The 14208-nt window shown below is 44.5% G+C and overlaps 1 protein-coding gene across 4 annotated transcripts in view; it reads right to left on the reverse strand.

Moving 5' to 3' along the window:
• SPEN (spen family transcriptional repressor) overlaps nt 1-14208 on the reverse strand; it is a 66350-nt gene that overhangs the window by 22346 nt on the left and 29796 nt on the right. For 3 of the 4 annotated variants that reach the window (XM_084220371.1, XM_084220369.1, XM_084220368.1), the window contains exons 4-5: nt 1673-1833; nt 306-506 (exon numbers count right to left, since the gene is read on the reverse strand). In XM_084220371.1, the coding sequence (XP_084076497.1) occupies nt 306-506; nt 1673-1833 (362 nt within the window). The remainder of the gene's footprint in view (nt 1-305; nt 507-1672; nt 1834-14208) is intronic. The other variant, XM_084220370.1, reaches the window with a different exon arrangement.

The raw sequence follows: 14208 nt of genomic DNA on the forward strand, positions 1-14208 counted from the left end.
TAATTAAAAGGAGACGAAACGAGGCTGGGAGGACTCAGTGCTGTGCTCACACCACCCACTGGCAGCTGCTCCTCCGAGACGTGGCAGATGAGATCGTTCCTTCCAGCAGATCCCACTGTTTGGGAGGATGGCAGCTTTCCTTCTCTCTTGCTGTTTGATCCAAGAGCATCCACTCTTTTTGCTCCAGAGTTTATCATGGCATTATCCCCAGTTTCTTTAAAGTATGTTTCCTACTTCTATTCACCCTCTTTACAACAGCTCCTAAACACACCCAGAGTCCCATGGGAGAAGGGCATGGACCTTACCTGGTCCTATCCAGGCTGTGACTTCAATCTGCATGCCAAAGAAGAGCTTTCCTTTGGAGGCATTTAGTGCTTTCTCCTGGTCCTCCTGCTGCCGGAAGAACACGAGCCCATAGCGCTCCTCGGACGCGCCGTGGATCTGCACCGACGTCACCTTCCCGTACTTCTTGAATTCGTGGAAAAGTCCATCTTTAAGGCTTGTATCTAAACCAACAAATAAACATTAATACTGCAGAAACGTCACTTCTCTCAGCTCAGCAGCACCATAAAAGACATGAAGAACTCTGACTGTCTTTCTGAAATGTGACTTCATCCCACTTAACTCTGTGCTCACACGACTGCCCTTTCCAATTTGGGATGCTAATTTTGACAGTGTCCAAAGTTTCTTGCTGATCTTTCTCTTTTAAACCCAAGAAACTACACACATGAGGTTTTACATGGCTAAAGCTGGCAGTAGATGGTTTTTGCTTCTAAGAGACACCCAGCTCCAGGCAAAGAAGAAATAACAGGGATACTCAATTAAAAATCCCACAGGAATACTGTGCACAGCTGGGATGAGGTGTCTGGAGTGGAGGCTGGAATCACACAGCGTTCAGTTCAGTCAATTCAGAAATATAACTGGGCAGATTCATCAGATTTTGCAGAATCTGACTCAGCCCCACACAATCTGTCTGGGATCCGTGGGATATTGACCTCAGCTTTGTGTCCTTTCAGGGAATATGACAGGCATTAAATCTATAGGAAGATACCAACACGGGAGGTACTCTGCTCACAAGATTAACAGATATTATTTTAGCTCAGCTTCTGCATCCATGAATTCTGTTAAAACTGTTTCACAACTGATGCCATGCTGGTTTTTCCTGTGGGATCTCTCCTGTGCTCAGCACAGGGAACAGGGAGCAATCATGGGCACTCCTCAGCACGTGGTTTCCTGGCTTCTTTTCCATGCAATACACATTGCCTTTACAAATATGCTCAGGGGTGTTTTAAAGCACTCAAACTGCAACAGAAAACTCTTGACTTTTTGGATTAAAAAATAAATTGAAGCAGGATGAGATAAAACAATTAAGTTTTAAGTTAAAAATGGGGATGTGTCAGTTTTTTCCCTGGAAAAGTACCCACACTACTGTTGGAAGCACCAGTTCCAGGAGCTGGAAATGCCCAGTACTTGGAGCTGGGACCAGCAGGGTTTCTCACAGATGGTCACTAATTAAGCAATTTTCCCACTGTCACACAAGAACAGAGGCAGAAGCAGGGAGAGGATCCCATCCTTGGAGGCAGCACATGAATGCCGTGTGTCAAAGACTCAGTACAGGTTATCCCACCAGTCCCACTCCCTTTTCCCGTTCTCCTTTCCTGAGTGAATTTACCTGTTGAGCGCACTGGAAGATTTTGCACCTTGATCCCAAAACTCTTCCTGGGCTCATCCTTCTCCAGCGACGGGAGCAGCTGGGACGCGGGCGCGGGCACGGCTGTCGACTGCACCGAGCGCGCCGGGGACTCGTCGCTCGAGCTGCTGCTGGAGTCACTGCTGGCAACGGCACGGAGGAAGGACAGGTGAGTGCACGGGGCAAAGTCACCCAGGAAATGGTTATCTTATTTAAAAAGCAAAATTCCAGAATTTCTGCTCATCCACAGGCCTTCCTCCCTTTTGTGCCTGGTTCTGTTTCTTTGCTGCTGCCTGCTGTTCACACGGATTTAAGTGTCTTCCTACCAATATCTCCCTCCAAAGCCCCCAGAGGAGAGAGGCAGGGAAGTAGAGTGTGAGTAAAATGTCAGCGAGATCCTGTCACCCACGCTGACAATGGTGGAAACTTAATTAAGTGTAATGCAATGTTGGACCAGCTCAGGAGCTGTGAAGTAAGAGTGGAGAAATAGAGGGAGGATGTACAGGTCTGACAATGCCTCAAAACCCCTCCCAGCACTCTCATGTACAGGAAAGAAATATTACTGTGCTCTCAGGCATCTTCCCTGAAAAGATCTGTACTCCAAAGAGACCACGTGTGAAAATCACGGCAAGCATTTTGGTCAACTGCTTGGGAACAACCTGGATAGGTCGGGATGTCCATGTCCCTGTCCCAGCCCACAGCCCAGGGCGGAACAAGATGATCTTTAAGATCCCTTCCAGCTCAAACCATTCTAGGATTCTCTATGAACCAGCAAACACTATTTCCAGGCTCAGCCTCAATCTCCAACTCCAGCCATGAAGAATTCAGACCCAAGAACACCTCTTATAAACAATAATTACAGCGGAAGAGGATTTGCATATTAGATCACAGAGGGAGTCAATCTAACCCACAGACTCAGGATCATTCGATGCTTCGAGGAGAGGCAGAAATACAGAGAATATAATGTTATTAAAGCTTGCCCAGTGGGGACACGTCATCCTGCTTCAGTGGCTCATTTCTTCCCCGAGGCACGAGGGCTCAGAACAGCGCTAAAAATAATTTTGTCTGACATAACCCCGGAGACTTTCATTCTCCATTACACGAGCAGCCTTCGAAAAAATTCTGCTGGAATTTTAACTCGGAGGCTGGAGGGGGGGAGATGTGCCACGTACTAAAATAACCCTGTCAGTCTGAAATTTGCTGCTTGATTGAATTTTTATATTCCTCTCCACATCGCATTAGAAAAACGATACGCAAGTTTATCTTTTCCTTATCTTAAATATTTCATACCCTTCTTACAAACCTTCTTGCCATTAAACCACTTAACTTTTCCATTTCTTTTCTCAGAGAAACCATTTCAGCCTTCTAGTAATTTCCAAGATTTGATTTTGTGAGCTCTTCCACTGCTTTTTTTGTGGGTGTTTTTCTTCAAATGTTAAAAAAAAATGGTTTTCTTTCTGAACATCCTGGTGTAATGAGCACCATGGCACGCTCCCAAAAGCCCTTGAGCTCTGTCCCCATTATATTTGGAGGCGCAGAAGGGAAGACAATCTCTGTCCCAAAATACTTACAAACAATCCAGAAGGATATAAAAACAGGCCAGACCAAAATGAAACACAACAAAAAGGGTCAAAAATGCAGAAGTAATAATAAACATGAGAAACTCTGCTGCCGGTCTCACCCTCTCATTACAACCCGCCCATCCCATCCAGCCACTTCACACGTTGGTGCCTTTCCCACACATTCTCCTCCTACTCCTCTGGCCCCGGAGGAGGAAGTTCAGCATCACTTTGGGAGAGGAGTGAAAATAAAGCCATGCCAGGAATGGAGTGAAAAACTGAGCCCTTCCCCCTGCCCTGCTCTTCCACAGGGCAGCTGCCCTGCACCACCCAACCTCTCACTTCATGGGTAATAAATAACATTTCCCTTCCCAGCGACAGCTCCTTGTGCTTTCTAGCAACGAATCTCCCACCATCAAGATGTCCTTTCACAGCCTCATTTTTCTGCTAAATTGGTAAACTGCCTTTATTTCTGTCTCACCTGTGCACCCTCCTTTTGTGCCCTCTTCATCAAGGAACTATTTAATCACTGACATTGAAGAGTGGAGCATTTCTTCCTCATCTTTATTCCATTCCCTCTGCCATTCCACTAAATCACCAGACTGAAGTTCTTCTCTACAGCATTTTGGGAGAAAAACAAACCCAATCCCACACGAACAGGCCCTCAGTGTTCTCCAAGGGTAACAGCAGCCATCACCTGCTACTGGCAAATAAATTGGTAAATAATAGAGAAACTTCTTTAAACACAAATACAGGGCAGAGAATGTGTGTGAGGAGAAACTGAAAATAATTGCCAAGCTGACAGCAGCTCCATGTGGTTCAGAAGCCCCTGGGAAAGGCAAAAATAGGACTTCAGGGCTGCAGAACCCTCTTGCCCTGTGCCCATTTCCACTTTCCCTTCTCACATCTTGATGATCCCAAAGCCCTTAGAATTCCAGTGTGCTGAGATTGTATCTCTCAAGCAAGAGGCAGTGCTTGATTTGAGCAGTGCTTTAGAATGGAGACAGGCTATTTTTACAGTTTGGGGGTTTTTTTATGAGGATATTAAAAATATGGAGCATACTGTTAAAATCACAGCATTCCACTAGAGAAAAAATATTATCTTGGGATAATACCATTAGATATCCGAGTGATGACACAGCAGTGCAACAGGGTAATAAATTCTACAAAGGAGCCTGAATTCTGTGCAGCTTTGGGAAACAAGGATCATTCTGGTAACTTCCATTTCCCCAGGGAGTTTTAAGGATATGTGTCCCTTAGCAAAGCAAGACTTATTCTAGAAAAAAAAAAAAACAACAAAAAGTCATTATTTCCTGACTATTTTTAGACAAGAAGAAAAAATGATTGCAAGAACAATCCCCCCTTTCTTTAGGGAAATCCCCATCACTTTTCCAACTGAAGAAACATGGATATAATAATTCAAAAGTAAGTCAAAGGTTTGATGTTCTGTGAATGGGAGAATGATGGAAGAGTTAATTATAGCTGCTGTGTCACCCAGTTATAGCTCACAGCACAATCAAAATAAAGCATCTGACAGGGAATTATGTGGAGTCTTGAGCAGCAAAATACAACTCTTTTTCAGCTTTAAAAATATACAGATCTGAAGCCTGAAAGCTGCTCAAGGACAAGTTCCCAGAATATTAAAATGAGAATATGGCTTTGCTTTTCCCTGTGAGTAATTTTGAAAACAACCACCCGTTGCCAACACAGAAAATAAGTTATTAAAAATTCTTCTGGCAAAAGTGGGTTCATAAAGCTTTTAGAATGAGCTAGGGAAATTTTAACACGGGAACATAATAGGATAAAAAACCAGCTCTGATAATCTCCTCCTTAAAAGTATTCCAAGCATCAATAGGTTTTGGGGCAGGTCAAAAATGGCACAAAAATAGCTCTATAACTTCATTTTGGGCTTCCGCTAGCAGCATTAAACCCGGTGTGATTTTTTCCAGAAGCAGAGCGTGCTCTGGCACTCAGCCTTTTCCCAACACGGGAGAACCTGCTCTTCCACATCGCTGTGAAGTCAGCGGAGCAGAATGCCAGCACGCCGAGGAACTAATCTCCGGAGCTGTCACAACACACGCGCGGCGCCGGGAGGGAGCTGGGAGCCAACGCTCCTCCCGGAACGTGGCATCGCTGGGGAACGGTCTGAGCACTTAACCAGCATTTCTGATGTTCTTTTGTCCAGCCCAGATACTTGTAAAATCAGTTTCAGTCTACAGCATCACAGCGTTGAAAAAAAATTATTTTTGCATTTTACTGTCGGCAAAATCAGACGGGAAAATTGAGCAATAAGAGAGATTGTTCTTAATTAAAGAAAAGGTGGATATAAAATCTTTCTCTTACACATGCACTTACACTTATCAGCATTCCATAATTACCTATGAGTATATAAAGATGTGTGTTTTTACTCACACTATTTATCTGTCCATTTTTATCAATCATGATAAAATCTATTAATAACTTACAATATTTATCTATGTATCTATTTTCCATTCATCAAGATTAAATTTGTTCATAATCCAATCTAGATTTTATCCACATGGACTAATTCCCAAAGACTCAACATGTTATAATCCAGCCATGAGATTCAGACTCAAATACATCTGGTTTCATGGAATATCCTGTGTTGGAAGGGACCCACAAGGATGATGGGGCCCCATTCCTAGTCTCAGTACATTGCAGCTCATTTAGCACACAGAATTTTCCTTTGCTCAGTTCTAAATGCAAAGATGACATTTCAAATCCTGGTATCCCACAAACCACTCCTCGTTTCCAGAGAAATTTCTCATTTTCAGGCAATTACAGTTTGCAGGCCTAGTGGCGATGAAGTTACGCTGGGTTTACGTGTGAGAAATGAAAGCACTGAGCGGAGAACACAAAGCCAGCTGTCCTTTGTTCCCACAAAAGGAGATAAAAGAGAGGCTCCAAGCCCCTGGATGGAACGGGAGACCCGCTGCTTCCCGTCAATGGCAGCGGCGCTGAATCAAGGGATCTCACAACCTGCCCTGCACCCTCCTGCAATTTTAAAATGTGGCACAATTGTCATTTCTGCCTGTTGATTTATTTGAGAGCGGTGAGTCAGCTGCAGGCTGGGGACTCCCCACGAGCGGCAGGCGGGAAACAAAGCTGGAAACACGGCTGGAAACACGGCAGCCGCCGTGGAGGATAAAGCAGAGGGAAGCTTTAACATCCTGTGGGTGCTGAGCTGCCAATGTGGGTTTAAAAAAGCAAAACAAAACCAACCTGCTGTTGCCCAGGAAAGCTGTGACTGCCCAGGCCCTTGAAGGGTCCAAGGCCAGGTGGGACAGGGCTTGGAGTAACCTGAGGCAGGGGTGGAATGAGATGGGTTTTAAGGTGCCTTCCAACCCAAACCATTCCAAGATTCTGTCATTCCATGATTCCAACCTCTACAGCTGGAGCAAGGTAAAAACAAAGCCACCTAAAACCAGTTTAAAACCTTCACATTTTTCATGCCAAATTTCAGCTGTGAAAAATGTAAAAATTAATACTTTAAATTTTTTTTATAGCTGCCTTCAAAAACTGTTTCACCAGACCTGCTGAAGCATCCAGGATTTTTTTTTTATTTTTACAGGAAATATGCAGAACGATCACTTTTTCCCTGCCAAAATTAACTTGAAATCAGGAACTCTGCCTGGCTCAGCTCGACTCAACACCCTGTCAGAATAATCTCCGAGTGAAGATTATCTCCCAGAAAGATCTACTGAGACCAGGCCCCATTCCTGCTGATGGCAGGTTATTCTCACGGCTGATGTCAGCACCAGATTCCCAAGCCGGGTCAGGAAATCCAAAGTTAACGTACAGTCATCTCTGAACGGAAGAACAGGAACCCTTGGGTTTCTCCCTGTCCCTCCCTTTCCAGATCCAAGTTAAGTCACCACAGATGATCTCCATGAACAGAACATCAGCAGTGGCAGTGCTGTATGATCAGCTCTATCCAGAAGGCACAAATCCTCGGGACACTTTATAGGCTTTGGAAAAAAAACCTGCTGGTTAGATTTCCTCAGCCTGGGAAAACAGCACTAGAAAATTGCTCCAAGTTTCCTGAATGTACTGGTGTGTTGTTTGGGAATAAAAAGAATTAAAAAGACCTGATTACTGCCAGCCAACACCCACAAAAAATTGATGGTAACTGCTTAAAATAAAAGCTTAAAAAATGCACTGTATTCCATTCTAGCAATGGACTAAAGGATCTTCACCTATAAAACATTTTGACTTCTGGATGGAAAATTATACACTGGAGCAATATATGCACAAGGCTATTACAGACGTATTTCTGACCTACTGGTAACTACTACATGAACCTATGAAGATATTTAACCAGAATTTCCCCTGTTCTCTGCACACACATAAGTCAAAAATGCACATCAAATCACACTTTCCTTCCTAAGGATTGCAGTAGACCATTCCCACAAAACTCTGGACACCACCCTGTTAATCCAACAATCCAGGTGGCTGTTCTGCCACACTCAAGCAGCAATCATAGAATCCCAGAAGGGGACCCTAGAGATCATCTCATTCCAACACCCTGCCACGGGCAGGAACAACCACAATGAAAATTACAGAGGTCTGGGCACACCGACCTTAACTCCTTATCAGAGCTGACTCCAACACTGACCTAAATATCCAAGCAAGCAGCAGGCAGTTGTTCTGTACACATGACACGTCCCACGCCAGGGCATTTGTATGGGAAAAAAAACATTTCACACACTTGCGGAAATAAATACGAGGGGTTTTTCCCTCCTTCAAAGGAGTTGTTGAACCTGAAGTTGAAGACGTCAGAAAACCCAGTCCAACCTCTGAGGTTGGTTTGTATGAAGAGATCAAGAGGAAACGAGCCGTCGCCGCATTTTGCCAATTGCAGGCGAGTACTGAAGGGGCTCAGCCCACACAGGGAAACCACGAAGAACCTGAACCCCTTTCCTCCATGTGCAAACAAGGCTTTCCACTGGAAATATGGATATAAGAGGAAGGGCAGAGAAAGCCACCTAAACATTCCCTCAATGTAATTACTCTGTGCCCATCACCCCGGCCTCAGCCCCTCTGGAGCAAAGCTTGCCGGGATGTGATTCCGTGACATTCTTGGCACCCGTTCAAGCCACTGAGAACTTGCCACCCAAGGAACTCTGGTTTGTGCATGTCACACACTCTGCAGTATTTAGCAGCACTCAGCTATGATACAACAATCCACCGAGAGGGGGGAAAGGCCAGTGCTGCACGGAAACAGAAACAGCCACAAACAGCATGCAACAGAAAAAAACAGCATTTACAACTCTAAAGAGAGATCATTAAATACTGCAGACTAATGAAACAAGGACATCCTCCTTCCCTTAACTTTTTCTGCTTTACCACGCCCAGAGAGAAGACTACAATGATCTCCTGCTGGGCTGGAATCCTAAATCCAAAGAAATGAAATTAAACGACGTTTAAGGGCCATGGGAAAGCAACACAACTGTGACAACTCAATGTCCTTTACATCGCCAACTAACACACACTGCTGCTGTATTTATTTCAGTCTCTGACCAGCAAGTTTTTGAAGACAGAGCCTCCAGGTACTATTTACCACATATTTATCCTAAGCCAAGTGAGTGGCTTATTAACATTCCATTTGCATTTCTGTGACAGGCCATGTATAAATATATACAAATATATTTACGTCAGTTATTTTATCCTGATGTCTGACACTTGATCTTTGATGAAAGTCTGAAATGAATCATGGAGAAGATGGGAGATGTTGCCCAGAAGGATGGACTACTCCCACCCCCAGAACCACCTTCCCCTGCAGCCCTCAGAGTTTCCAGACAGCCTTGGGCTCCTTTTAATTCTTCCCTGCAACTAAATAACCCATTATGACTGCTAAAAATATGTATGTTTATATTAATCTCTGTCTGGCTGAGGACACTGTGCCCAACCCACAGTCAGTGTTGCCACCTCGCTCCTTGACCTGTGTCCCCCTGTCCTTGGCCTTGAACTTCATGCACCAAGAATTAAAAACACTAACCCGGGGGAAAACAAGTGTTGGTTACAAACACACTGGCCTATCTCTGGAGCAAAGAGCTGACTCAGCACTGACAACAACAGCCTCTCACTGCTGGGAAGAAGCTGCTCAATCCCCGTGTTCCCTACGCTGGCGGGTGGAGGTGGATGGGTTTGGTGTTGAATTTGCGAGCAGCTGGAGTTACCTGCCTGCCCAGCCAATGCCTCTTTGAACCATGGATGCTCCCTGGGAACAGTGGGATTGCTCATGCTCCAAAAGAAACCCTGGGAAGCTGAAGGAAATGCTTTCTCAGCAAACGGCCACGGTGACAGAGCTCGGCGCTGGGAAAGATAAAAGTCATCGAGGCCTTGAGGGTGAAGTACAAAGCAGCTCTTCAGCTCTGCTTTCCCACAATTAAACTTCCACCGATGCAAAGAGGGAAGAAAGAGGGTGGGTGTGAGAATGGGTGAGCAGGATGAGCCTCTGTTTAACATCACCTTCACAGAGTGAAGCCTTAGGTCAAGATCCCTCGTGAGAAGTCCTGCTGCAGCCACCCAGAACTCCCATCTCCTCCAGCCATGCTCCAAATTATTCCAAGCACTGCCAGCACATGCCTGAGGAAGAGCTGCTGCTCCAGGCGTGGATCAGGCAAAAGCTGGCCAAAAGCAGAGTAACTGTGATAAAGGGAAGAGCTTTTGCCACCTATCTGCTGATGATCTAAATTAGTATTTTGTAACTGACACTTCAGAGCACATGAAATCTTTGGACAAAAGCTGTATTTCAGTACCAGGTTCATAGGAGGCTGTCTTAAGGTTCACTGCAGATAGAAAAGGAAGGTATGAAGAGGCCAAGGCTTTGCCCAAGGTCATTCCATGAATCACAGAGGGAACAGCCTGAGGAATTTGATCTCCTGGCTCACGGGTGGCCAAGCCATTTCAAAATACCAAGACAGCAGCACAGAATCATTTAAGCTGAAAGAGAGCTCCATGATCATCAAGCCCAATATTTAAAGGCAGTTTCCTCAACAACAGCACTGCTTTCATGAAGGGACCTACTCGGCATCCAAGGAAAAAACACCTAACTCCACTCCCAGTGCTGCCTATGAGCCAGGAGAGTCAAATGCCATTGAAAATGCAACCACCACTGCATCCAAGTAGGCTACTACACATTTACTCAAGGAGCAAAAAATAACCTCTTTTGCCTTAAGAGCTCTGTCAAATGAATTCCTGGGAATAAACGCTTCTAAGTACAATTTTAAAACCATTTGGCATTGACTTAGTGTTGAGCGCTGGGCATCTTTCAGAAGAAAAGCCTTTTTCAGACATATGCTAGAACCAAAAAAAAACCCTAGCACTGATTCACCTCCAGGTTACTGCAGTCACTTTTTAACATAAAGCTGCCAGAAGATCATGGCAAACAGCCCCATAGAATTAATTCTGTCTTCATGTTTTAGAAAAGCATCACACCTTGCCTTAAAAAAACCAAGCCAGGCACTATTTGCATGCACTGCCTCCTCCCAACCCAAGGCATGGGGTTTTTTTAGCAATACACAAAACACCATTTGTTGAAATTCCTGATTTGGAGCAGTTTTGAAATGGTGCATCCTCTCCTATAAACAGAATTGTTCCTGGGATGGGAGCTGCAATGGAAGGCATGCCAAGATACACAGCTGAGCTACAATGCCGCTTAAGTAAATTTGGGAACATGCAAAGCTTAATATAGAAATTCCCTTTATGGCAGATAACGCCATGGAAGTTCAGTACTTCTAAAAATGGTCACTATTGTCCAAAGACAGAAATCCAAATGGAAATGGTCAGAGCAACCCTAGCTCTCCATTCAAAATAAATCCATTTATCAAGGGTGTTTTTCAAAGAGAATTTCTATTCCTTTACATCTTAGAATCATAAAATACTCCTTCTGATCTAAGATTCTAATAGAATCTTCTACAGCCTTTCAAAGAAACACCAAAGAGATGAAGGGAAGAATAATTTTGGAGGCTTTTTTTTTTTAATGCCCCCTTTTAGACCGACAACAGTGACTGGAGGAATCACAGGAGAGCTCTGTAAAACCAGAATGGGAGCTGCTGTTCTGGAGTAAAGGACTACTTAAAATGGAAGGCCTGGGAAAAAAAAAAGTCATTTCTGTGATCTCAGGCAGCATAAATTATAGAGAGAAGACATTTGATGAGTTCTATGCTAAGGATTAATTTGCCATTTAAAAATGCAGGGAACAGATGGATCTCTTGGCTAGGACTATATTTGGGAATTACTTCATTTCGCTGCCCACATGCAAATAAAAATACAACTAAAAGTAGAACTTTTTGTAAGCTTTCACATGGGTAGAAAACACTGAACTAATGAAAATAAACCCAAAAAGAAAATGTCTGTATGAAACAGGTAAAGTGCCAGAGCACCTCTTGTGGATCTGCAGTAGGCCAGGGGAGACAATGTGATTCTACCTTGTTGAACAACTATGGAAAACAATGCACGGCTTAAAGAGCCAATTTGAGAGAAAAACAACTCCAAACCAACCCAGCAAAACCCATATCATATGACAGTGTTTGCCATTTAAGAGTAACTTCTGAGAAAGCACCTTGCTGTAATTTAATTCCATGGAATTTGTTTGTTACAATTTAGTGATTACATCTCCACACATGGTCAGAAGTCCAGGGATTCTCTTTCTCAAAAGCCTGGGCCAGTTCAATCGCACTTACCAGGGATCACAAAGCATGGGTGAGAACTTAATTTGTGAGAAAAATGCATAAGTAGGGGAAAAACCAGAAGAAAATGCCTTACACCTCCCCGGACCGAGTACAGCCCGGGCCTCCACCCCGCATGGCAGCGGCTGGGGAAGGAGGAGCAGCACGAGGCAATCCCGCTGGCACAGTGAGAGGACTGGACAGAAGAAAAGTCCTCTGAGGAATTCTCACAGGCAAAGCCTGTGTGCTTCCCTTATGGGAGCCAGTGCTTTCAAACCCCCAAACCATGGCAGCCACATGTACAGGGTAATTAAGCACCTTCCTTTTTTCCATGTGATTTCTCCAAGTTCAAGAGAAACTGTATATTAAAAAGCAAGCCAAACATCAACTCCTGAGACAGCTGTTAGATACCATCCCTGTTTCTCCTCTAGCAACACAATGAGCCTTTCTCCTCCCTCTCTCCATCTCAGAAACAAACAAACAAACTGAAAATTTCACCCAGCAAAGGCCCAACCAGCGCAGGACGTCCTCGGCGTATTCCCAGACTCCGGAACCAGGATAAGCACAGCTCCGTGCGCGTTTAGAAAACCAAGAGGAACAGAAAATCTGTACTAACCCGACAGCTTCCTTTCTGCGACTATTCATCCTTCACAATCCAACAGGACACACCAGCCAGTAAACAAACATGGAAGGGAGGGACTAACTTCAAAGCAAGTGTGTAAATCTTACATAATTTGAGGGTTTGAGATCTTGCAGCAACCTCTTACCCAACGAGGTGTCAGATGATCCAAGGAGGTCAGACCTGTAGCAGCCACGGTAAGTAGGACACTCTGCATCTCACTCTGCCCAGCCCGGCACCGTGTGTCCACAGGGACCTGGGGCCGGGCATTCTTGGGAATTCACTTTCAGGAGAACAGTGCCTTTCTTTTATGTGCTGTCACGCCAGAAAAGCTCTCTGCTCTCAAACGGATGAAAGATAATAAATACATGAATGCCCTTAGAGCTGGGATCTGCTGGAGATGTGTCTTAATTATTCTCAATTTTTAAACTGTTTTATGAGGTTCTCACATTTTTGCCCAGGTATAAAACTGATAATTTCTGGACATCTGCAGAGAACACCCCACAGCCATGGAAGAAATGAGGATACAGGCCTGAAAACCACTTCCCTCTTGTGGAAAGGATTTTCTAAGAGGTACTTTTCCTGCCATCCTGGATTTCCAAGTGTCTTCTAGCCAAAACCATCGCTTTGAGCTAAATAAAGCAACTGAGCACTGAAGCCCAGACATTTCTCAAAGAGAAGGAATTAAAAGGCTCCACGTCTCGCTTCTCCAGACAGCAGAGTACACTCATGGCTGGAAGGACCAGGAAACAAAGGAACAGGTCCCCTACCTTTGTTATGGGCCACTTGCAAGGAGAGATCACAGAGAAGTCCTGTTTCTTAATGCCAAAGCTATTTTTGTTCATATATTAGGCACTTAATGAATAATCACGCAAAGACTTTATTCACATGGCATCTACACAATGCATGTCTCCCTGCTCCTCCTTTTGGAAACTCAGCTTCCCTTCAAGATTTAAAGAAAATCTGGACCACATCCCAACATATATAATTTTTTTTTCCTCTACAGAACACATCGAAGCCCTCACCTCTCTCCCGAGCCCATGATTTTCCACTCAAGAGCCACGCTGCCTTCTCCTCTCTGAGCAGCATTAGGAGCTGACCGCAAGGATCTGCAGTGGGATCCCTAATCTCCTGCTAAGAAGCTTTTGCACTTAAACCCTTGATGCCATCATTAGTGGTTTCGGCACTCGCGACGTCACAGCCAGACTGCGCTCGATGCTGGAACGATGAGGGCAAAGCTAAGCGCATCAGGTACATGGTTACTTCAACAAGCAAAGATTAGGGGATGATACTATTTTTTATTTTTTCCCCAATAAGGCTTATTTACTACTAATTCCCATCCCTGTAACCTTATTTAGGTACAACATGTTCCACCTGAGACTGTTTGTAAAGTTAACGCCCAAGTCGCATTGCTACGCCTGGAGGAGACCGGCTCTCCCAGCCCTAAGGTTTTACAGGGAAGGTTCTCCTTCTTATCCATGCCTCTGGCAGAGGCAGAAACATCCTCTTTGGGGGAAAAAAAAAAACCAAAACAAAACCTACAAATCGCTGTATTTGCAAGTTTGAAGGGATGTGGTGTCTAGGCTTTAATTGGAACACGTATGGCTGAGCCCAGGCAGTGGCTGGATTTTTCCTTTGATCACTGTA

Source organism: Fringilla coelebs, assembly GCF_963513975.1.
Source record: "Fringilla coelebs genome assembly, chromosome: 22".
Classification (NCBI taxonomy): Eukaryota; Metazoa; Chordata; class Aves; order Passeriformes; family Fringillidae; genus Fringilla; species Fringilla coelebs.